This window comes from Lissotriton vulgaris, chromosome 2_1 (assembly GCF_964263255.1).
Source record: "Lissotriton vulgaris chromosome 2_1, aLisVul1.2, whole genome shotgun sequence".
NCBI classification, from domain to species: Eukaryota; Metazoa; Chordata; class Amphibia; order Caudata; family Salamandridae; genus Lissotriton; species Lissotriton vulgaris.
Window position 1 is genome coordinate 679487383 of NC_141687.1, and position 25989 is coordinate 679513371.

The following is a 25989-nucleotide window of genomic DNA, read 5'->3' on the forward strand; positions in this document are numbered from 1 at the left end:
GCAGAACGAACAGCTTAGCAAAAGCAGCAGTGCAAGCCTCTTTCAGGTGAGAACACAGAGGAGCCATATTAACACTAGTGCGCAGATGCGACAGACTTCCCTCCAAAACTGCGAGTACGTCATATCACGTGGGTATGACAGACGCATGCGCAGTAGAAATTCCTGCGTAGCAGCAGCCATTTTAGATGCAAACGTATCAGTATTAGAAAACACATAAGCAAGCTTCACTCGTATACCCAATGTCAAAGGGAAAAGAAAATAATTAGTAAGACGAACATGTTGATTATATAGTTAGGGTTATTTGAGGTTCATGATACAGGCAAGTCGCTTTTCGTGCGAATCCTTGCTCCATCAGTCACAAAACCAGTCCTCGGAAGCTTGTTTCTGGTCCAGGGAAGACATGGCTTGGCAGTTCGGGCTGGACTGTTCCCATGAGGCACAGGGTCAGACTGATTTGCATATAGCCATGTCTGAACTGGGATGGCAGAGTGGGCTAAAGAACGGTGATGGATTAAACCCAGATCTTTTGACTGGGTGTGAGTGTTTGATTGATTCAGATGCTCCGTCCATCACCACCCCCTTTTGTATCGCTTTTGGCCGCCATAAGTGTGGCAGGGTATGCTCAGCAACAAGTCCCTTGCTCACTTTGCCACTGGATTCCAGCAAGCCGGGCTGAAGATGGCTGGAATGCCATAAACCGGTCCTCGGAAGCTTGTTTCCGGTCCAGGGAAGACATGGCTTGGCAGTTCGGGCTGGACTGTTCCCATGAGGCACAGGTTCAGACTGATTTGCATATAGCCATGTCTGAACTGGGGTGGCAGAGTGGGCTAAAGAACGGTGATGGATTAAACCCAGATCTTTTGACTGGGTGTGAGTGTTTGATTGATTCAGATGCTCCGTCCATCACCACCCCCTTTTGTACCGCTTTTGGCTGCCATAAGTGTGGCAGGGTATGCTCAGACGTGAGTCCCTTACTCACTTTGCCACTGGATTCAAGCAAGCCGGGCTGAAGACGGCTGGAATGCCAGAAACTGGTCCTCGGAAGCTTGTTTCCGGTCCAGGGAAGACATGGCTTGGCAGTTCGGGCTGGACTGTTCCCATGAGGCACAGGGTCAGACTGATTTGCATATAGCCATGTCTGAACTGGGGTGGCAGAGTGGGCTAAAGAACCGTGATGGATTAAACCCAGATCTTTTGACTGGGTGTGAGTGTTTGATTGATTCAGATGCTCCGTCCATCACCACCCCCTTTTGTACCGCTTTTGGCTGCCATAAGTGTGGCAGGGTATGCTCAGACGTGAGTCCCTTGCTCACTTTGCCACTGGATTCAAGCAAGCCGGGCTGAAGACGGCTGGAATGCCAGAAACTGGTCCTCGGAAGCTTGTTTCCGGTCCAGGGAAGACATGGCTTGGCAGTTCGGGCTGGACTGTTCCCATGAGGCACAGGGTCAGACTGATTTGCATATAGCCATGTCTGAACTGGGGTGGCAGAGTGGGCTAAAGAACGGTGATGGATTAAACCCAGATCTTTTGACTGGGTGTGAGTGTTTGATTGATTCAGATGCTCCGTCCATCACCACCCCCTTTTGTACCGCTTTTGAGTCCCTTGCTCACTGTGCCACTAGATTCAAGCAAGCCGGGCTGAAGACGCCTGGAATGCCAGATAGCGGTCCTCGGAAGCTTGTTTTCAGTCCAGGGAAGACATGGCTTGGCAGTTCGGGCTGGACTGTTCCCATGAGGCACAGGGTCAGACTGATTTGCATATAGCCATGTGTGAACTGGGATGGCAGAGTGGGCTAAAGAACGGTGATGGATTAAACCCAGATCTTTTGACTGGGTGTGAGTGTTTGATTGATTCAGATTCTCCGTCCATCACCACCCCCTTTTGTACCCATCAGTCACAAAGGCATTGATGGGTCTGGGAAACAGTACTACAAGGGGAGTCTGTTAGGTACTGTTGCATGCTTTCGTGAATGGGCCCGAAACGTCCCACTCTTTATTAGTAAAAGTGTAAAGAAGAAATCACAGTCCTTTAGATTTCTAATAATTACTCTTGAATACGCCCCTGGTAGATGGTTTGGGGCAAGTTCACTACAGCATGTAAGCAGGGCTTTATTTGTAGAAGAATGAATGCCAGGACCCACTATGTTCCTTGGGAGTTTGCTGTGTAATATCGGGGTTGCTGAATACCAAGTCGTAATTCCACCTTGAGTCTCTTTCATCCATCACATGCACTTCCTGTCCCTTTATTTCACTCTTACATGCTATTTTTAATCTCTGATGTCTCCCTTTATCACTAGTTTTCAGTCTTTCTCTTCCCCTCGTCTCTCCCCCTTTTCTGCCTTTCTCTTTTTTTGATCGAAGTCAAAGTCGAACAATGAAAAATAAGTCCCACCTGGCACCCCTGGCTCAAATTAAGCAATGAATGTAAGAGTACGTAAAAGGGCACTGCAGGAATACTATTTCATGTAGTCCTAAATGCAATTTTAAATTGGCCGTGGTTCTAGCTGTTTTTAATGTTAATGACAAACAAGAATGGATATCAGATCACAAAAAAAATGTTCGCTCTTGGATAAAAAAGTACCACGGGAGCTGCACCCCGAAGCCAGCTCTGTTTGTGTTCATGTAATACACGTTAGCTTCACTTCTGGCGTTGCTGAGAGAACATGAGGCTCAAACACTAGTTAACAGGCTTTTTAAGCTGTAAGAAATGATCACATTGAAATCTTACAAATATTGATACTGGTCATATAATTAAACCAACATTATATTTATAATGATTGAACTTCTGCTGACTTTGGCAAGGTTTGCAGTCTGCGAGGCTTAGAGTAGAAAGCTCTCAGACTTTCTAATTTGATCACCGCTGTATAATTTGAAACATAAAAAACACTAACGTATGATTCATGGCAGTGAATTCGTGTAATTTACAAGGTAATTCCCATGTATGTGATGAGAAAAAATAACATAACTCTGGCGGAAAAAAAGCAGAGGTATTTCTAACAACTGCAGCCTCAGGTCAGCATGAAGGAAGCAGCTGTTTCTTTGCTGTCGATTGAACTTAAAAGCTCCACTGAAGGGGGAAACACGTGGGTTCCAAGCATCCAGATGTGACTCAGGGTCAGAGGCAAGGCAGAAAATTACAGTGATTTTCTCTGCAGTAAAGGTTTGTAATACAAGAGGTCAAAATGGAGTAAAAAGCCAGGATACTATTCGAACATGGAACATTAACATCTGCTAAGACTTACAATAGGAAGGTTTTTGAGTGGGGATTGCCATGCAGGCACAAAAACAAGCATTTGCAATGCAAACGGTCTCGCCTTTGGGACCTTATATGTATTTAGCTATGCAACGCATTAGCCTGCGTGCTGAAACATCTACTATTCTTTAACATGGAGGGAAAGTAAGCACCAAACTGCGTGACATGTTATGTGTGGGAACACATGGAGAGAAATATTGCCTTTCAGTGGGAAATTGTATAGTGCAAATCTCTGTTTTTAATATAAAATCAGGACCTTCGGTGGTCATATCACTGAAAATACAAGATTTGAAAAAGATATTATTGTCTAGGGTGCTTGTGGAAGACAATTTCTATGGACTGGAATCTAGAGAATGCTAAAGTGATTCTGGTATTTTATCGACCTTTGATGGTCGTTTTCTATCAAGACAGTTAAATAGGGGCAGTTGAACAGAAAAAAGTCCCTAAGTGGAAGCAGACAAGTCCTAGGGCTGATCTCCAGAACCACAAAGTACATACACATATAAGTACATACTAAAGTATATTCAAGACGTCTCAAATGCTTGATCTATAAATTGTATCTCTTGGCAGATGAGAAGTAGGAGTGCGGAAAATCACACCAGGTTTTTAATCCACAAATTTCTGCATTATATGGGGTTATATGGGGTTCACCCGTAACTTGCATTCAATTATTATTACGCAAGCGCATACCTCACATAAAAAGTCATAGGAGAAACCACCAGGAAAGTGGTCCTACTTGCAAAAAATAAATTGCATATTGTCAAATGTCAAGCATTTTGTGAATTTTACATTATATAAAGTTTGTAAATTTTTATAATGATACTTAAAATTCTGCACATGCCTAATTAGTAGTTTAGGAGGCCATAAGAAGTCATCAAATATGGTAAAGAGAATTATACTGATTACCCAGATGACATTATATCAAATACACTTAAGTATCTTGGTGTTGAGAGTTTGCTTCACTGATGTGTGGGAGCTTTAATGCTTTATGTCTCGATTTTAAAAGACATGAATGAAAATATGCAAAAAAAGTTACTGCGCTATTATGTCATTGTGATTAACCCCTTCAGTGTGGGTGCCAGTCAATGGGCCACACCCTCACTACCTCCCCAGTGCGTCTGACGGCCATTGGTCCACACTGGGGAGGTAAATAAAGGCCCCGCAGGTGCAAAGCACCAGAGGGATTCCTTTATTATATGTTGAACTCGGGCTGTTCCAACTTTTCTGAGCAGCCTGAGTCTTCTTTCACTCTTTAGTGTAATGATGCTCAGGGCGCAGGGCATGCTGGCATCATTACACTAAAGAGAAAGTAAAATGAGCCGATGTGCTTGTCTTACTTTCTCTCACTGCCTTAGTGCTTGGGGGACATATCTCAGCCCCCAAACTCGGATTTAATCAATCAATCAATTATGGTTTATATAGCGCGACTACTAACCGTGAGGGTCTCAAGGCGCAGGGGGAGGGAGTTGATGATCCGTCTGGGCACTGGGGTTTAGTCGAAGAGCCGGGTCTTGAGATCCTTCCTGAATTGGGTCAGCAATGGGGCTTGCTTGAAGTGGCAAGGCAGTGTGTTCCAGGTCTTGGTGGCAAGGTAGGAGAAGGATCTTCCTCCGGTCCTGGTCTTGCGGATATGTGTGACGGTGGCCAGGGCAGGTTGGGCAGAGCAGAGGTTTCTGATGGGTACATGGAATGTGAGGCGGTGGTTCAGATATGCTGGTCCTGCGTTGTGAAGAGCTTGAATGTTAACCTTTTGTTGACTGGAGTTCTCGCAGGTGTTCCGTGATGTGACTGCAGTGGGGTATGTTGAGGACCAGTCTGGCTGCAGCGTTTTGAACGTTGTGTAGTTTCCTGAGGAGTTTCTGGGTGATAAGGGCAAAGAGTGCGCTTTTGTAGTCAAGTCTGCTGCTGATGAGCATGTGGATGACCGTCTTTCTGGATTCGCTGGGGACCCTTCTGAAGGTCTTTCGAGCAGGCACGATGGGAAGACAACATCATTCTGGTGGTTCATTATGAGTGAGGAGTCCAGTTTGATGCAGAGGTTTTGTGTGTGGTTCGTGGGTGTGGGGGTTGTTCCTAGTGCAGCGGGCCAACAGGACTCATCCCAAGAAGAGGGAGTGGGTCCCTGGATGAGGACTTTGGTCTTGTCCAAGTTGAGATTGAGGCAGCTGTCTCTCATCCAGGTGGCGACAGCCTTCATTGTGTTGTGGCAGTTGTCTCTGGCGGCTGTGGGTTCATTGCTGAGGGTGAGGATCAGCTGGGTGTTGTCAGCGTAGGAGACCATGTTGGGTCTCTGATGAATGCTGCTAGTGGGGCCATGTATTCGTTGAAGAGGGTGGGGCTCAGGGCTGAGCCCTGGGACCATGGATTCTGAGAGCAATGGTGGTAGTCTGACTCGCTGTGTTTGACCGGTGAGGAAGGAGCGGATCGAATCCAGGGCTTTGTCATGGATGCCGGCGTCATGGAGTGTTGTGCTTAGGGTGCAGTGGGAGATGGTGTTGAAGGTGGCTGAGAGGTCCAGGTGGATGAGGGCTGCTGTTTTACCCCGGTAGAGGAGGGAGTGGATGTCATCAGGGCTGCGAGGTGGGTGGTCTTGGTGCTGTGCCGATAAATACATTGTGACAAATTTGTAGCTGGGCCAAGTGCCCATAACAGGAACGGATCAAACTTAGGTGAATGGTAGTCACCTGGCTCCCACTGACCTTAGTTGGATCCGTTCCTGTCATGGGCAGTAGTAATATGAGATTGTTCGCTGGAAAGCTCAAGAAAATTAAAGGTGTTATTTTCATCTCTGTATCCTTGCGGTTCCAAATTAAGGTTTAAATAATTTTGTATTCGATACTGTTGCCAATAGAACAAAGGACACAGTCAGCAATCTCAAAATGTTCAATCATAATTGAAAGAGGTATAAAAACATAGATCTCAGTCAATAATTGTAAACTTTTTGGAATCTCAAAGGAAGACATAGGAAGGGAAATTGAAAAAAGCCACCATGATGTGTTCTTCACTTTCATCAACCCAAGCTCAATGGTCCTCAAGTTGCTTTCTGTTGTTGCCACCCACATTTTAATGCCTTCACATGCCTGCTCTAGGCATGACAATTTATTTTGTCCTCCTTGAAGATTCCTTTAAATGCAACAATGTTTCCATGGTTGGACACCCCACCAATTGTGAGTGGAGCACTGTCTCCCTCCGTTTGATCTTGTGTCACATCACAGGCACTCTCCCTCCTGTGCTTTAGCCAGCCCCTGCCAGCTGGTTTCACCTTTGACCTTACCCAAAGAAGTGCAAGAGGGCTCTGCTCGCTTGCAGCCTGGTGCTACAATCGAGCCACCACCATCTTCCCAGTGCCTAAGTATAAGCACTGTTCCCACCGCCTGTGGCCTGCCGCAGCAGGATGAGGTCTTGAATGGGGGTTGCACCAGATCTTCAGAAGGCCACAGCCATTTTGGCTCAAGGCAAGCTCTTCCCTGCCCCCTAGGATATGGAACGTTTATGTTGTGGCTTGTTTGGTTACAGTGCTAGCTTTGTTTTTACAAATACGAAGTTTGCTGTAAGAACATCTTTGGGTAGACAACTGATTTCGTTTCTTCAACCTAGCAAACTATGCATAGTGCGTTCTTTGTTACGCTTAGGAAATAGATTTGTCCATGAACCATGCCAACCCATGCAATTATATGTACCCTTCACATTGACAGACTTAAAAGGTCACCCGAAGAGTAAACAAAGATTATTTGAATTACAATAAGAACATTGTTATTTTAGCTGAGAATGAATTTGCCATTCCAGGTGTTGTATTTGTTTTGTTGTGTTATGGGTTTACAATGCAGATTCCTCACTATAATATTAACAATATATTTTCATAATGATTGAATGAATAATCTGTTGCATTTTCTCTCTCCTTAGTTACACTTTCTGCCACCGCTCCAGCATACTTCAGAGGGTTCACACTCATTGCGTTAAAAGAGGGCCGGGAGGGGGAGAAAGAGGATGATCATGCAGGGTCCTTTCAGGTAAGAGGAAGATATCTTATTTGTATTTTCCCAACAATGTAAAATGTTAATGTGTTTTTGATTTAAAAAAAGTACACCCACAACAACACTTCTGTTTTCAGCGTAACGTTAAAACTACCTGTTTATAATGAAGGTATTTTTCTATGAAGCCTATGTCCTGTCTTCAGGGTTCATCTGTGTCATTGAGTGTCGGCAGGATGCAGCTCCAGGCTTTGTGAGGGCCAAATGGGGACCATAAGGATGGCCCCAGAACCACCCCCTCGGCCAGCCTGTCCGAAGTGCTCCTCAAGTGACAAAGACAGTAGGACAGGCAACATGAGGTGGGCAAGGAGGGCAGACATACACTGCCAGTGTGGTTTGTCTATTGCGCCTTGAAGGCTTGTCTATCTGTGGGTGAAGTCATGGGTGGTAAAAGTGTGGATTCTGAAATCTTGTGTTACTTTTTGGAAACGTGTTAGAAGAAGAGGAGGCATGCTAACATCTCGCCAGTGCTTAATTTGTAAAAATCAAACATCACTGCCAGTGCCCTCCTCAGGAGGCCACTGCCACTTGCACCAGCCACTGCCCCTGCCAGCGCTGCCAATGAGAGTACCAACACACTGCTAACCATCACACACTTACAAGAGTATTAATTCTGACTACAGCAACATTTTTTCCTGGATTTCCAATGGTAATGTCATGTGGGTAGCCAGTATACTTGCAAAACAATTTATTTTAAGTCCTCCTGGCAGATTTCTGAGACCTTCACCTACTTAAGAAAAGTATGTGTAATTAATTATAACGACCCACGTTTTTTAATACATTTGAGACACAGTAGTAATTATGTCCTGAAGCTTTATAGTGTTAATGAGGATCTATTTTTATTTGTTAATGTGTGCATGTATTTACACATGAATCTGTTGCCATAGTTGTCAGATGCAAATTAAAAAAAAACCCTGATTGATGTTAGAAAGCTCATGCCATGCATAATATATCGTTTATACATATTCTTTTAGCTGAAATGCAACCCATAATTTTATTTAGGATCCGATTTTCACAATATTTCAAGCTTCTGAATGTGTTTCAGGAAATAGTTCTTAATTGAAAGTAATGTATGGAGAAAATGTAATTGTGTCACTTAAATACTAGAATTACTTCAGTAGGTGAGGTGCAGGGGCGTAACACAAGCACCCGCAGCCTCTGCGTTGTGGGGGGGCCATGCGCTCCAGGGGGCCCCGCCGGGGCCCCTTAATCATGATTGATTTTAAAATTATGGACGGTCCCGGCCGGGGCCCCCGTGGACAGTCCTGACCGGGCCCCGTGAGGTTGGCAGCAGGAATGGTGCGGGCCCCCGTGAGGCTGGCAGAGGCTGAGCGGCCCTGACAGACTGCTGCTCTGCCTCTGACTCGAGCCTGCCTGACTGGAATGGTGCGGGGGGGGGGGGGCTGGCACTGCAGATCCGCAGAGCAGTGAAAAGAGGAAGGGACCTTGGGAACAAAGGAAGGATCAGGCCGCAGTACCACCCGATCAGGAAAGAAACGTAAAAAAGGGGCCGAACGAAGCAAGGAGCCCAACTCCCCAATCCGCCTAGCCGACGTAATTGCCACCAGGAACAGCACCTTGATTGTCAGAAACCTCAAAGACACCTCCAGTAGAGGCTCAAAGGGAGCCCCCTGCAAAGCCCCCAAAACCAGAGGCAGATCCCAACTAGGAGCAAAGGACCGAATGACAGGCTTCTGAAGGAAGCAACTCCGCAACAAACGGGACACCAGGGGAACCAACGGGTCACAGACCGAACCCCGAAAGGCCCGAACAGCAGCCCACTGAGCCCTCAGGGATGACACAGCCAGACCCAAGTCAAAGCCGTCCTTCAAAAAGTCCAAGACCAGTACCGGATCCACCTCCAATGCAGACCACCCACGCGCCGTACACCAAGACTGAAAAGAAACCCAATGCCGGGCATAGGATTTGAGAGTCGAAGGGCGCCTGGACCTCTGAATAAATTCCGCCACAGAAGGAGAACACCCCAACGCCACAAGGTTCATCCTCTCAACAGCCAACCCGCCAGTCTCAGGCGGACCAGACACTCCAGAGACAGAGGGGGAAATGACAAGGGACAAGGGACCACCGGCAACCTCCAGCAAGGCCCTACTGCCAACTTCAACAACAGAGGGAACCAAGGCCGCCTGGACCAATCCGGAGCCACCAGGATCACCGAAGCCCGATCCAATTTGACCTTCAGCAGAACACGCGGCAGCAGGGCAATAGGGGGAAAGGCATACATCAGGCCCCCCTCCCACCGGAAGGACAGGGCATCCACCCTCCAAACCTCGGCAGAGCGAACCAGAGAACAAAACGTCTCCCTCAAGGCGTTCCCCGGGGCCGCAAACAGGTCCACCACCGGGACCCCGAACCGGGCCATCAGGCAATGAAAGACTTCCTGAGACAGGCACATGTCCGACAGGGAGGGAAACACCCTGCTCAGGCGATCCGCCTCCGAGTTCAAAATCCCAGGCAGATGTAAAGCCCTCAGAGACAACAAGTGAGACTCCGCCCACAGGCCTATCCTCTGAGCCAACAAATTGAGGGAAGCCACCCTCGCGCTCCCCTGGCGGTTGATATAACACACCACCACCGTGTTGTCCGACCGCACCATCACATCCCTTTGGAGGACCCAAGGCAGAAAATGAGACAACGCCAACTGAACCGCCTTCAATTCCCGCCAATTTGAGGACATCTCCGCCTCCGGCACAGACCAAAGACCCTGCACAGACTCCTGACCCAAGACCGCACCCCAACCCAGTTCGCTGGCGTCGGTCGTCAGGACCAACTTCACTTGGGACACAAAGGGCGAGCCCTGTAAGAGGTTCCGATCCACCAGCCACCAGGACAGCTCCCGGGCGATGGACACACTCCCCGGAACCAACAGCTCGTAATTCAGAGAGGCCGGATCCCAATGCTCCAGAAGATGATTCACAAGGGGGTATAAGTGTAAGCGGGCCCAAGGAACAATCATCACAGTTGCTGACATCAGCCCCTGAACACGCAACCACTGGCGAGCCGTGGAAGACCGAGCCCCCAACACCTTCTTCAGTTCGTGCACAAGAGTCAGTCTGCGGGGTTCCGACAGGAAGACCTTCCCCAACCTGGTGTTGAACACCCCCCCAATGAACAACAGTTCCTGAGTGGGGTGAAGATGGGATTTTTCCAAGTTCAGAATCCACCCGAACCGTTGAAGGAGACTGCAAACCTCCCGGGAATGTGACTGAGCCTGAAGGAAAGAAGAGGAAGAAATCAGCCAATCGTCCAAGTAAGGGAAAACCTGTATACCCTTAGCATGCAACAAACCCACCAAGGGCGCCAACACTTTAGTAAACACCCTCGGAGAGGCAGACAGGCCAAAGGGCAATACCTGGAACTGGTAGTGATCCACCCCTACACAGAAACCTCTGGGAATCTGCGTGCACTGGCACATGAAAATAGGCGTCCCGTAGATCGAGAGAAGCCAGGAAATCTCCCACCGACAGGAAGGGAAGAATCAACTGCAGAGTCACCATTTTGAAGGACCGATGAGGGATACACAAGTTCACCGCCTTCAGATCCAGGACCGGACGGAAGTCCCCATTTGGCTTTTGGATCAAAAACAGGATTGAGTAAACCCCCCGACCCTGTTGTCTCACAGGCACCCTCACCACAGCACCCTTTGACACCAAGTCCCGAACTCCGTCCAATAGAGCACGACATCTTGCCAGAGACCTGGGAACAGGGGTAGCTTTGAACACATCCACCGGAGGAGTCCCAAATTCTATTCTGTAGCCCAGCCGTACCACCTGTAGAACCCACAGATCCCGAACGAACTCCTCCCAGACAGGTAAAAAAGAGGTGAGGCGACCCCCAACCGGCACCTCCAAGGAATCCATCACATAGTCACGACTTGGAGGGACCTGCAGAAGAGGAAGCACCTTGTTGACCCCGGGACTTGTGGAAGGAAGGGACACCCCGGCCACGTCCCCTACCACGAAAGGGCTGAGCAGCCATCTTAGATTGAAACGCCTGCCCAAAAGCCCGCTTATAACCCGCAAACTTCCCTTTCTGAGAAGAGCGGACCGGAGCCAACAATTTTTTGTCCTCAGCTGTCTTTTTAATCAAAGCTTCCAACGGCTCCCCAAACAGCTTAGAGCCCGTGAAGGGAATCTTCATCACGGCCGCCTACTGAGCAGCTTCCGCCTTCCAAGACTTAAGCCACAACTGCCTTCTAGCAGCAACCGAGGCCCCAGCAGCCGCCGCCGCAGCACTAAGGGAGTCGAAGGACAAGTCAGCCATGAAACGCAACTGCTGTTCCAACATGGACAAAGACTCAGAGGGATCCTCTTCCTGCATGAGCTGCGCAGAAATACCCTGACAGTCCTTAAGAAGCGACTGAACAAGATAGCTGGTGTAAGCAGCAGACCGAACAGCCAGATTGGAGGCTGCAAAGGACCGCTTCAAGGCCCCCTCGACACGCTTGTCCCCAGGATCAGAAGGCACCGCATCTTCAGACACCACCAGGCTCTGAGACGCCATACCAGCCAGCAGAGAATCCACTTTCACCACAGCCGGAAACTCCTCCGCGAAGCCCTGCAAGGGATACCTCTTAGCCAGAAACCGGGGAAAGGCATGCCTGTCAACATCCTTCCACTCCCCCTCCAGCACCTTCCTCACAGACGTATGAATGGGGAGGCTTTCCGGATCTTTCTTCAGGTAATTGGCGAAGAAGTCTTCAGACTCTCCACCCTCCACAGGATCAGGGAATCCCAGATTGTCTCGAACATGCTGCATAACACAGCGAAGGTCAGCCCCTTGGACAAAACGACCCTTCACTTCCTCATCAGAGTCAACGTCCGGATCTACCTCAGCCGAGGCATCCAATTTCTGTCTCTTAGGCCCCTTGGGATCATGAGCCACAAAGGCCGCCGCCACAGCAGCCTCAATCATTTTTTGAATATTTGCCATGGAAGGAGCAGTGGAAGAACCAGCGACCACCTCCCCATCCTCACAGCCGAGTTCACGCACGTCTGCACCTCTACCCTCCATGTTGTAAACAGGAGAACAGAAATCCAGACCCCAAGATATACCCAGACCAATCCAAGCAAAAATCCCCAAGGGCCAACCAGGGAAAGCCACCTAGACCTGGAGCCAATCCCTACACAGGACCGAAGGCCGGCCTTCAAACCGCCCTATCAGAGAAGGCTACCAAACTACAAAAGGAAAAGACTGAACAGGGCCCAACTGTAAGGATACAAAGAAACCCAGAAGACCCCGTCCCAGGAACCAGTGAACCCAGAGGTAAGAACTCCCCAACTCCCCAGCAGAACTCCACAGCAGAGCAGCAAGAGGCCAAGACACGAAATCAAGCCCCATGCAAATCCCTCCAGTAAAAAACGGCAAAAAAGCAAAATTGGACCGCCAGTAGAGGGAGCTCCAACAACAGAAACGCGGGGAAGAGAACACTAACCCAGGAAACAATCATCAAAGTCGGACTGAACCTAAATAACGGGCCCCCACGGACCAAACAAAGGCAGTCCCCCCCCCCCCCCCCCCCCCCCCTCCCCGCAACCCCAGACTCCACCAAGGATTGCAGGAAGCATAAAGAAAAAGGGGAAAAACACGGGCTCGAAGAAACGAGCCCCGAGAGTTACAGACAGAGAAGCCAATCCTGCACGCCCTCGGCGCGCTGAAAAAGCCAGCCACACACCCCCCCTCCCTCCCCGGGTGTACCGGCTAGAGCAGGGAACGAACCCGGAAGAGGGGAGGCTGCAGCAGGGAGTCACCACCCCACAGCAGGCAGTCCGGACCCCCAACCCCACGGTCCCGCTACAGCAGGGACTCAAAGCAAATGCCTACAAGTTAAAAGAAAAACAGGCACAATAGGGGTTAAAAACGGGCGCTTAGCATCCCGTTCCACACTTACCAGATAGGAGGCCAATTCCAGTGCCCCCCTCGACGAAGACTGCTCGGAAGTGATTCCGCAGAAAAAACAAACAGGTTGTTGATTGGCAGGTCACAGGGTTATATGCCTCAGGGTATGGGTGTGGCCTGGAGGGAAGGGATGGGTTTCAAGTTGCTTGGGAGTTTCTGGTGGGAGGAGCTATGCTCATGTAGTTAGGACTGGGACGGGGAGGGCTGACGAGGAGGTAATCGTGCGGGGCCCCGGCCGGGGCCAGTGAGTGAGCCTGGCAGCCAGCACTGCAGGAATGGTGCGGTGCGGGGCCCCGTCCCGGCCGGGGCCCGTGAGTGAGGCTGGCAGCAGCAGTGTGCAGGAATGGTGCGGGGTCACGGCCGGGACCCGCCGTGAGGCTGGCAGTGGCAGCGGCTGAGGCTGAGCGTCTCCCTCTGCCTCTGACATGAGCACTGCAGGAATGGTGCGGGGCTCTGACAGGGCCCGGGGCCCGTGGTCCATGAGTGAGACAGACTGCAGCAGGATTGCAGGAATGGTGCGGGGCCTCGGCCGGGGCCCGCCGCCGGTGAGGCTGACAGTGTGGCTGAGAGGCTGAGCGGCTCTCTGCCTCTTGAAGTGTTGAGCTAGCCTGTGTGGAATGGTGCAGAGCCCCGTCCGGGCCCGGGGCCCATGAGTGAGACTGCAGCAGGATTGCAGGAATGGTGCTGGGCCCCGGCCGGGGCCCGCCGTGGTTCTCTGCCTCTTGAAGTGTTGAACCTGTTAGGAATTGTGCAGGGTCCCGGCCAGGGCCCCTGAAATTGATACAAATGGGTAGGTGGGCCCCGGCCGGGTGACATGGTGTGTGTGACTGACAGTGACTACTACTAGTAGTCCTAATGGTGAGTGGATCAATGGCAGCGGGACAGGGTTGTTTACTCCTCTCTCCGACTCCTGACCTGCTCCTGACTTTCACTTTCCTTTCCGCCCCGGCCTTCCGGGACGCGTATGCACGCCGCAGTGGCACTGGGCAGGGGGGCTGGCTGGTGACCAATGCCCTCATTACATTTGTCGGGGGGCAGGGACAACACATACGCATTGCGCAATGAGCTCATCACGACACACACAATAAGCGCATTACAGTAAGGTGGGGCATCGACAGGGGCGCGCAGCAGAGAAAAGAAGACACAGCCACACTCAGTTCTGGACCCATCACCAGTGGGGCCTTTATTTGCAAATTGCAATCATTTAAATTGCCCGGCCCCGGCCCCTACCTGGCTAGCCTTGAGGCTTGCGCTGCCCCCCCCCTCAGCTGCCCTGCCTGCTTTCTGCCCATCCGCTCCAGCTCGCCTTGCGACACCAGGCCCAGCAGGCCTCAGCCCTCTCAGGTCAGGTGAGTGCGTTCTCCACACCAGGTTGTACAAAACCAATCCCTGTTGTCGAAATGTCGACCGAAGCCCTCTGAGGATTCAAGTTTAGCATATAGGAAGGAATCGGTAGGTTGGAACTAGCCTTGAAATCGATAGTCTCCCAAATTGGGAGGGTAAGCTCTGCATGTATTCTGTAAGGGGAAGATGTTATTATGATGTCTCCTTTGCAACGGGTGTGTATCTTCATTGCCTCTTAGTGCTTACGCTGTCCACTCATCTCAGGTCTAATGGAAGAAATGTGAACTTTGTGTATTCGTTAACTGTCACAGGTGTTGAATTTGACTCTCCCGATTGAATGGTAACAACTCTTTGTGAGTTTGCGACAGACTAAGCAGTCCTGCATTAATAGTTTTAATTGTTTGTCAGCTTAATGTTTGGTTTACTCTAAACAGATTTGTGGTATGAAAACTTAAACACCAATGAGGCGCGTAACCCAGCAAGCCTAAGGCAGGGAAACCAGAACCTGACCTTATCTTCAGAATGAGAAAAACAAAAACATGATGGGTTTAATTTTTCAAGTAATTTCAGCCACTGAGAACTACTCTATGATGCATTTCAGTCCCGCATTTGTTTTTACTCACAGTGCTATTCCAGACAGAGGCATAACTTATGCAAATATGTATTGTTATTGCTCCAGCAGCATCAGTCCATCCTAAACTGCCAGACTACGTTCTCAACCGGAGTAAAAGCAAGCCCAAATTAGTATCTACCTTTCTAGGCTTCATCAGTTAGGTGCAGCTTGAGTCGTGTGGCTTAGGTGGCCGATGCCCCACACCCATCCATACCTATCACACTTCGAGAATCCAGCTAAGAAAAAAAGTGAGTAATCCAATGCTAAATTAAAGTCAGTTAGAGATAATTATTCTAGGCCGCATTCCGGTCCAATGTATTTTGCTTATGGTGCCAATCTAATCGTTTGCAAATCAGCCTTCGTCCTTCTCCATTAAGAACAAATCAGTGTAGCTGCAAGGCCACATCCCTCTTAATGGCAATGAAGCAACCGAGGCTGGTTTTAGCCTTTTTGATGTAATCAATGAAATGCAGTTTAATTCCTAAGGTTTGTGTTCCTGTTCAGAGACATGCCGTAGCAGTTTGAACAATCCATTTTAGGACAGGGTAAAGACTGATTGCATTTGCTTGGTAACCATTTGTAAAGGCGGATACATGGCTGATATTAATTCTAGCAATCCACATATCTCTTATTGTGTAAAGGGACAAGTATGAGAGTTGTATATAAAATAGAGTGAGTCGTGTGAAGCCCACATGTAGCATAACTTAGCGGAAAGTATTATACTGGAAATGTAGTCAGTGCCAATCCCCCTGAAGCCCGCCTACCTGGAAAAAATGTGACATCATACTTTCTTGTCACTTGCGAGTGGCTGATATTGGGATTTCTTTCACATTAAGGAAGAGCCCAAGACTGGAGTCTGTTACAAAGCAATTTTGCGTGACCAACTGTTGCAGGGTCGGTCTATGCAATTATTTGTTTATTGGTCATTGCAATTGTTAAAGCAAAAATTGCCCCACTCAGGTTTAGCTATATACAGTTAGACACCTGTTTTGTCTTTTTGGGTTTATAATATGTAAAGTTTGCACTGGGGCAAACTCCTTGGCATTGTTCGGATTGCTGCCTCAGTTAAATAATCTGCTTTTGACAGTATTGTTGCAAATGGCATAGCGTGTATGTTGAGAGTGTTTCCAACTTTCTCACTAGAACTTACAGAAAGACAATATAGAGGCATTTCATTTAAATGTTGGAGGTTTCAAATCAAAACATGCTAGATTTCTGGGTGGTAGGGCAAAGTGGTACATGGTGGGCCGCGCCACCGGGGGGCGGGCCTCCATGTGCTTTGCAGGGGGGCCCCCTCAAGTTTCGTTACGCCACTGGTGAGGTGGCTTAAGTATGTATTACTTCTACATTGTGTGAAACAATAGGTGTTTTGGTCATGCACAACTGTTGGGTTACGTTTTCTGTTAATACTCATGGAAACTAGGATGAATTTCTTATGCTGTTGAATAACCAGTGAATATGAAAAAATGCCATCAATGAAAGTATTTCCAAAATCGCTTCAAATTATAGAACTGTAAGAATGATGTATAAACTAAAATATTGAAACCCTTAAAATTAATTCCCTGCAGCACAATAATCTTTTCAAATGTAATTATTTTACAAAGCCCACTGCCACTATCAAAATGTTTTCTCCGTTTATTGCATCCTGGTCATAGCTCTCAAATGTAGGCTCAATCAGTATACCCCACGTTTCATCATATTTAGTTCCTTTTTGTAAATGCACTAGGGCAAACAATGTATTTATATAAAGACATTGACAATGAAGACATCCAATTGAGCTGCTCTCACGACATATTCAAATATCGTTGTGCCAAAATCGAATACACAAATGAAGTAATTAACCAGTGAAACCTTTTTGAGAGCCATGTCATCCGATTCAGGTTGTATAGTATTCTGCAGGCATGTATCACTTTCCATTTAGGGAAAGGCGGCATCATCAAATATGATATATGGGATAAAGTATACCCATCATACATTAAAAGGATATTTCAAGTCTCAGTGAAGGTCTCTGACCATATAGAGGAACGAGGCTGAAGGTTGAGTTTTTTTATAAGATCTTGTAACTCAGAGGTGACTTGTAATATCCTTAATATGTACAGCAGTAAGTACATTATTCCCTTCAATATCTTATAATACATGACCACACCATAACCGTCCCCACAAGTCCCTTATTCGTGGTGTAGTGCTCTATCGTGTGAAAGAGATAATAGGATGTTTGTAAACATAAAAAATAAAATTAGACTCTCTAGTGCAAAATTAAAAAGAAAAGGTGTTTAATTAAAAAAGATAGTAAAATCAGTTTAGTACAAGTCAGATTTTAAAAAAAGCTGTAGCTCAAAATGCATGGAAACATGAAGATATATTTACTATGACTATTACTACTGGCAGCGATAGGAAGAAAGTGGGGTGTCCAAATCTGTTCCTACGCAGACGACACCCAACTAACCGTAATCCTGGATGAGAAGAATTATCCCAAGGACAGGCTGATAAATTGCCTCACCGAACTGTCTGACTGGATGCCTAGCCATTGCCTAAAATTGAACGCAGACAAATCGGAGATATTGCTGTTCGGTGGACACACTCAACTGTGGAACAACAGCTGGTGGCCAGTATCCCTGGGCACCCCCCCAGTTCCGACACCAACAGCAAGGAATTTGGGAGTAATGATTGACACCACACTGTCTATGAAATCTCATGTAGCTACAATATGTGGCAAAGGTTTTGCCATACTAAAGATGCTCAGAAGAGTCTTTCCTTGGATTCCCATGGAGTGTAGAAGGATCCTGGTCCAGTCATTATTGATGAGCAGGCTGGACTACGGAAATTCCCTGTTCGTAGGCATGGCAGAATTTCTCTTCACCAAATTACAATTAGTGCAGAACGCGGCGGCCAAGGTGATATGTAAGAAAAGAAAGTTTGACTCAGCCAAGAGCTGCCTACGAGAGCTCCACTGGTTGCCAATGAGGCAAAGAGCAACCTTCAAAATGATGTGTATAACACACAGAGCACTACACAACACAGGCCCTCTTATCCTTAGAAATAGGATTCAGTTCTATGCACCAACTAGAAATCTCCGCTCCCAATTCACGGCTAGAGCAGTAACTACTCGAGTGAAGAAAGCCAGGATGGGAGAGCGTGCCTTCTCCCACATAGCTGTAACCAAATGGAACAAACTGCCCGTGGCTCTTAGGCTTATGGACTGCCACCTGGCGTTTAGAAAACATCTGAAAACCTACCTGTTCCCTAAACCAGACTAAAATGATACTACCCATGATAAACCATCACTCATAATAGCTGCTACAGCGCCGTGATATCCTATACAGGATGATTGTTAGCGCTTTACAAGAAAACAATAACATAACATAACATAACATGATTGCCTAAATATGGAAAAATACACATCTTGCTATAAATATTTCTTTTCTGCTCATCAATGTTAGTCTAGAAAAACGGAGCAGAAAAAGGAAGCCAAGTTTTGTTTTCATCTTTTTTATCCTCCGTGACCTGCATTTCACCTCGGCTACTGACTCAGGCAGCTGTTTTGACATCAAAAACTCACCTGTAATAAGTCATTTGAGTTGAACAGCTATTTGTGAATTATTAATTACAGGTGAGTAGATAGGTCACAAATTGCCTGAAATAAGGAGATTAGAGACAGACTTTTATACAGGGATTGCAGGCTCCTGTGGATTTTAGTGTTCCCAGATGTATTGCAATTTTGCAGATCTACTAGTTATCCTTCCCCCTGTCTTCTTTCGAATGGGATGACCTCTATTACTTGACTTAAGTTCTTATTTAGGGTTTGCCAAAGTGGAAGGGGTGCCGTAAACTACTGGTCCTCCCACCCTCTAAACCCATGATTTCCCACTGTATTTAGGATTTGGTGGATCTTCTGATGTCTCCTCTGATGGTAATCCCTGATCCAGCGGTCCATCATTCACAAGACAGCAGGGTCACAGTGAAGGTGGTCTCGACCAATTGAAGGTAGAACTATCATCTGTCATATTCAATGCCAGTGACAGTATTGAGAGGCATAGTGGAAACAGATAAGGAATATGTTAAGTGGCCACCATGAATAGGGAAAAAGCCTCCTCTGCGTCAGGGACAGTTTCTTTTAAGTGATAAATAACAATGTCCCACTTTGGGAGTTTGTTTGCTGTCAGATAAAAAGTTTGGGGTGGGTACTTTATACATATTATCCACGTAGCAAACCTTCAGTGCTATGAAGGCACCCATAGTGGCAGCTGCTTCTGTCATAGACTAGAGACCCGTGCCAGGCAGGCTGAGATATCTAAATAAGTCAGACAGTCCTCTGTAAGGGTGACAACCGTCATGACCTCTGCCCACCAGGCTGATCAGAGGACTGTCCTCCAGTGTCTATGTACATCCTCTTGTATGAAATGGAGAAAGGAAAAGAGTTCTTCAAAAAAACTCATACTGGCCCTTACTGAGAGCGTGTTAAGAACATTACTTCTTGGTAGCACAATTACAGTAGTTAAAATGCTAGCTGATCAAAGTAAAAGTGAAGAGATCAGATACCTATGAAGGGCACATGTCCCAGCCTCTTTGCTGGTCTCCATTAAGGGCAAAAGTCATAAAAACCTGTTTCTTCCTTAACTGGTATGACTGGTGCATATCAGTTAGTAAAGTACATGGCATGCAAGGCGGGGATAAAGGCAGATGCCGCAGTTCTGTGGTGCTTGCCAGGAATTTGTTTATTGGGCTAGAGATCTAACAGGATCCTTTGGTTTGGTTAGGGAATACTGACAGTTGGCTCTGATCTTTTGAGGAGATTAGTTCTCCTCAGGAGAAATAAGGATTATTACTAGATCTGCAAAAATGCAATAAATCTGAGAGCACTAACATACATGGTAGCCTGCAATCCCAGCACAAATGTCCGTATTACAGGGAACTTGTGATCTGCCTACTCACTCATATGTAAGTATTGACATAGCCGTTCAACTCACTGGAAGTGTAAGCTTCATGAGTAATAGTTAAAAATAGAACTTTGATCCATTTCCTCTTCTATTAAACTGAACATGACTTCGGTATTGGATCGCATTAATAAATCCTTCTCTTCCTGGAATCCTCTCTTCCTATCGTGGTGGGGTAGATTAGATTCTATAAAAATGATGATTGCCCCTATTCTTATTTATATTCTCTCTATGCTGCCTGTCCATATCCCTGCTATTTACTTTAAACGCCTTACTCCTCTCTTTCTAAATTTTTGTGGCACAACAAAAAAGCTAGAATTTCTCTTGTCTCTCTTCGTAAAGCTAAAGCGACAGGTGGAGTTAATTTCCCGGATTTGCGTTTGTATCATAAATCCTTTTCCTTGCGTCAAGTCTCTCGATGGCTCTCGAAAGATTCGTCTCCTTTCGCTCCCCTATGGCTTCTATTGAACGGACTCTCATCTCCCCCTTCTCTTTTGATGAACTTCTTCGCTTTTCTTCCAAATCTCCATTCACCTCCCTTCCACTTTTTAAATATTCTTCTTCCCTTCTCCGGCCTCTCTGTTCTCCTTCTGTTATATCGCGTGAATCCTTTTTGCAACAACCCATTTGGTATAACTCCCTTGTTCTCATTAACAATAGACCAATATTTTGGTCCTCATGGCATCAAAAGGGTATTATTTGGGTTCATCAGCTTTTTGATGGACTCATCCCTTGTACCTTTCCTCAATTTCGAACTCAATTCTCTTGTCCGAGATCTTTCTTGCACAAATATACCCTCCTGATGGAAACTATCCTTGATCGTTATTACTTGCTACCTTCATCTGTCACTCCTTTCACTCCCTCATCCCTTCTAACATTACTTTCTATTTTTCCTAAAGCTTCCGTTATTTATAAGTTCTTCTCTGCCCCTAATCCGGAGCGACCCAAATCCAAGATTGAATCTTCCTGGGAGTCAGACCTTGGATGCGTTTGGTCGGTTTCTCTTTGGGACAAACTCTGGCTTAAGTCCTTGAAGGTATCTCGCTCTGCTTCTCTTACACAATCTCTCTTCTTTCTATATCATAGACTTTATCTTTCCCCTCTTCTTCTTTCTCGATTCTCCTCTACTTCTACTTCTGCTTGTTGGACATGTAATTCTCCTGATGCTGACCTTTTGCATATGTTCTTTCTCTGTCCCCCAGTATTTACCCTTTGGAACCAAGTTTAGTCTTGCATCTCTCGCATTTTCTCACTCTCTATTCCTCATTCTCCTTCTCTTCTTTTTCTGGGTAGTCTTTCAGATACTCTCACCTTACCCCCTCATTCTGCTGGTCTTTTTGATCTTATGCTTGCTCTTTCCTGTCAACATATCTCCTCTAACTGGAAAGCTCTCACAAAGGTATCTCTGCAACATTGGTGGAACTCCCTTTGCCATTTTCACAGATTAGATGTTTCCTTTGCTTCCTCCTCCAAGCCCCCTCGTAATGTGGAACTTTATTGGCTCCCGTTAACTATTTACTTGGATCAATCTGCTGTCAAGAATCGTCCCTCTTCCACCACATCTGAGAATTTTAAACCACCCTGAATTTTATCCCTACTACTATTTTCTCTTCATGTGTATGAATCAGATTTATTGTTATGCTTACTCTCTATTTAATTCCATTAACAATCTACACATTTATTTGGTATATATTGATATATTTCTATCAGGTTATTTTCCTGTATATTATACTTCATCAATTTGTTGCATATTTATAGTATACAGCTATGTCATATTTCCTTCTCATATTCTCCTTTCCTGAGTTTTTCTTCTGCTCTTTTTCTTTTCTGTTCTTCTCTTCTCTCTCTTATTCCTTCTTTCTTTTTCTTTCTTTCTTTCTTTCCTCTCCCTCCCCTCTCTTTAAAACTTATAAAATGCTTATGTATTGATTCTTGACATTAGGAATGTTATAATCGTCTTGCTTTTGTATATTCTCCATACAGTTCCTTTTGTCCTTGTTTATTTTAGTATATTAATAAAGCTTTCAAACATAAAAAAATAAAAAAATAGAAATTTGGTTAGGATTAATACTGCTCTTAACTAATAGCTCGAGTATGCTGTCATCAGGCATTGAATTCTAGTGGAACTTTACTGAATCACCACATCTATACATTGGTCAAAAAGTACATTTAAGATTTTACTCTTGTTCAGTTTTCTGGCAAAAAACTCATCAAAGGTGGAAAATCTAACTCTTGTTGTAAATATTTGACTCTCCGCTCTCTGTGACACTTGTGGCAATTGAGTCAGTTGTAGCACTATGGGGGGTTGTGGTTTGCAGACAACCTTGGCCATTACTCCACAGCATTACCAAAACTACACCAAAACAAGAAAGCTATCAGCAAGCCATCATTAGAGGGGTATTAGGATTGTAGCTAGAAACCCCTACAACGACAGCCAATTGTCATACCTTGGTGTGGGTGGAGGCAGCCGTTTTAGTAAGACCAGGGGAAGGACGTAAGTGGGCAATTGTTGCTGTGTCCCCGCTGTGTCGCTGTGTTGCACTGCTACATTGCTTCATTTCCCAAAAGTATATCCTTTGTCTGGTCACCAATGGGGGTTGCTTGCTGCAAGCATTTGCTGCCTCATCAACACCTTCGACCTGGGGTGGGACTTGGTCCCCCAGACTTCACAGAGACCGGGAGAAGGGGCCAGGAGTGGCCCAAATCACTTTTTAGCACTAGAGCAGTCCTGCGTGGGTGATCACTGCAAGCTTTGGTTGTCTCATCGACGTCATCAAGCTGGGGGAGAATTTGCCCCCCCCCCCTTAAATTACAAAATCTGGATGGGCAACCATAGTCATTAGGTTAGGGGCTCCCCTGTACTCTCAACTCACTGGATCATTCATTTATATTAAACAAGTGCTGACGAGTGCTGACATTTACCATATGGTATGATGCAGAAGAATAGCCTCCTAGCTCAATGGGGGAGGGGGAGGAGGGGGGAGGTGTTCCTGTTCAATGCTCTCCATTACAACGTGTGTTACCTTAGTGATTGGGGACAATGTCAACAGAATTAAATCTTGTTGAGGATCGCATTGAAGCAGTGCAAAGGCTATTTGCTGACTTTTCACTTGATCCTACATCCTTATCTGAGCCGCAAGGAAATTCCTCACAGACAGCCTTGAATCCCATCCCATCTATCATACCTATCTTCACTGCTGTGACCACAGGCCTGATTCGTAAATCTCCTGAGAAACTCGCAGAGAAGGACAGTTAGCGCAAGCTGTGCAGTACATATTGACACAAATGGAATCACTGTGGACTCCCAAAGTCCAGTTTCTCCTGAAAATTTTCAACCACGAAAAAGAAAAGGTGTGATAGGTAAAAATCAGGCCCGCCCTTGGAAAAGTTACCATCCTTGCAACACTTAGTTATATCTTCGGATTGTGCAAATAAAGCCTCGCCAAACTGTTGCAAATCCACCCTCAGTACAATGGAGTCCTTGCTAACCTCTGTACAAGATGAAATGACAGGCCAGGTGGAAGTTTTGTCAAATAAAATGCAAATGATAATAGATACTTTCCAATGAGCTATAGTTTCACTCAAAGGAGCTCATAATGCTGACCTCTTAAAGTACCAGTCTATTACCCAGCCTGCCAAAGACTCCATAAATAAAAGTCATGCCCATCAGGAGGAGACTGCTAATATAGGCTAACTAACTCCCATCCATGGTACTGTGCTATATGTCCTCTCCGAGGATCAAACCCATCCAGGTTTCCACCCAGCAAGCACTATCTCTTCCCATAAAGCGGCTGATTGGAAACCCTCCATCGACCACAAGGAAGTACACTGAATACAATTATTCTAGAAGGAGTTACTCCCTTAGAAGAATGAACTTACAAGGACTACCAAAGCCATATAAATAAAGCAGCTTTTTGGTACCAGGGAGTTCCTTCTCCCTGGTAGACAAAATTGTTATGGCCCACAGGGTTAATTTGGTAGGTCCAGCAACAAACAATTCAAGGGACGACTGTGTGGTTGTGAACTTCTGAGATCCGGGTTGTGTTTAATTTTGCTGTCCCACTTACAATTCTTTTCTATCTCACATGCACAAATTTGAGCTCATCAATCTTATTACTGTATCTGGTCTGGATATTTTCTGCTGTCTTGCTTCCAATCCCTAGGCTTGTGTGATTCAAAAAAGCTTTATAGCCATCTGTGGCACTGCTGGCAATTTAATAACAAGCAACCAGCCATCTACTATTCACTTATCGCATTTCTGGTTTAATTCAGAATGTACATTAGTGCTTAAATCTCTCAAGAAAGCTACTGACACCATTTCATGAAATATAGAGGAAAAGATCAGCAAGGAAAATCTATTAACAGGCAACAGAAACAAGGAAAATGGAAAGAGAAAGTCAAGATAATCCTGGGAAGATCTTCACACGGTAGCCATCCTGAAAGACAGCAGGTTGTTTTGGGAAGTTATAAACTGTCCCCTTTTCTCAGATTGCCCAGCCAATGGCCTAGATTGCCACTTTTCAGAACAAGACAGGATTGGCCATTTTACTGAAATTTTTAACCCTCGTAATTTGATGGCTGAACCCTCTGCAGAATCAACAATTGACCCACTCCTTTTTAATGAGAATGGCGTCAATGATTTTATTAATATAGTAACAGTTGCTAAGGCTATACAGAGTGCAGCAGCAGGAAAGGCTCCTGGCCCCGATGGCATTTGAGTAATTTAGTACTCTGGATGCTATTAGTCACAAATGTACTCAGAGTAGTCATCAGGTAGGCCGATTGATTTGTGGCGAGGATCCATCACAGTACCGATATACAAAAAAGGGGAAAGGAAACTCCCGACCTGCTACTGCCCAATTTCATTGTTAGTCTCTACAACAAATGTATTAGGGCATGTCATAGTGGGAAAACTTGAAAAATGGGCAGACGCAAACTAATTTTTTTCCAAGATTCAATATGTTTTTTTATTAGCAGTCCTACAAATACAAAATCAAAACGCTTTTTTACCAAGATCTCCCATTTTAACTACCTAGGTATTTTACTTGAAGCCGATTTGAGCTTCAGGATACTCATAAATCAAATAACTTAGGAAATGGAGACAGTCAGTGCCTATGAAAGAGATGACTCAACTTTATAAGAGTAAATGCCTTACTGTAGGAACATATGGAACAGGTGTGTGGGATTACAAATCTCTGGAGAGCCTAGGACAACTGAAAATTTTCTATCTAGGCTCTTATCTATCCCCAAATCTACCTCTAGCTTCATTTCCCACCTTGAACTAGGTATGGGGTTTTTGGAAGATCTTGTTAAAATGGCTCCACTCTTACTGCGGATTAAGATATGGAGCATCTGTGAAGCTGACTTCTCTAAGTGTGTATTGAAGGACTGTTTAAATTTAAGTAACAATAGCTCCATCCCATGGCTGGCCTATGTTAGGAATATTCTTTCAACCTAGAATTAAGAACTCTTTTTGATTTGCCAGATAATAATTCGATGACATACAAAAGCCTTAGTAAAGCAAAAATTCCTCTCATATAAACAGGAGGATTGAATGGTGAGAGCTTAAGCTATTACTTCAGTTTTGAATTATTTATCAATTTCTACCACTTCCGGAAGGGAAACATCCGTTACAACGCGGATGTTTCAACGCGGTGCTGTTACGACGCATCCGTAACAACGCAAGTCGTTACCACGACTTGCGCTGGAGGGCGCTAGAAGATTAAAAATAGTAAATTTACTATTCCAACACCTTCCCTAGTGTCCACGGGGACTGGTGTTAGAATAGTAAATTATACTATTCGATATCCGCGCCCCCAACGCAAGTCGTGGTAACGACTTGCGTTGTAAGGGACGCGTTGTAACAGCACGCGTTGTGACGGTACGCGTTGTACCGT

General features: G+C 46.0%; 1 protein-coding gene and 1 pseudogene across 2 annotated transcripts in view; one reads left to right on the plus strand and one right to left on the minus strand.

Moving 5' to 3' along the window:
• Positions 1 to 25989, plus strand: part of SPON1 (spondin 1) — a 1234287-nt gene that overhangs the window by 140083 nt on the left and 1068215 nt on the right. For both annotated transcript variants that reach the window (XM_086955876.1, XM_086955877.1), the window contains exon 2: positions 7158 to 7264. In XM_086955876.1, the coding sequence (XP_086812002.1) occupies positions 7158 to 7264 (107 nt within the window). The remainder of the gene's footprint in view (positions 1 to 7157; positions 7265 to 25989) is intronic.
• On the minus strand, positions 10998 to 12316 carry LOC147730971 (lamina-associated polypeptide 2, isoforms alpha/zeta-like; annotated as a pseudogene).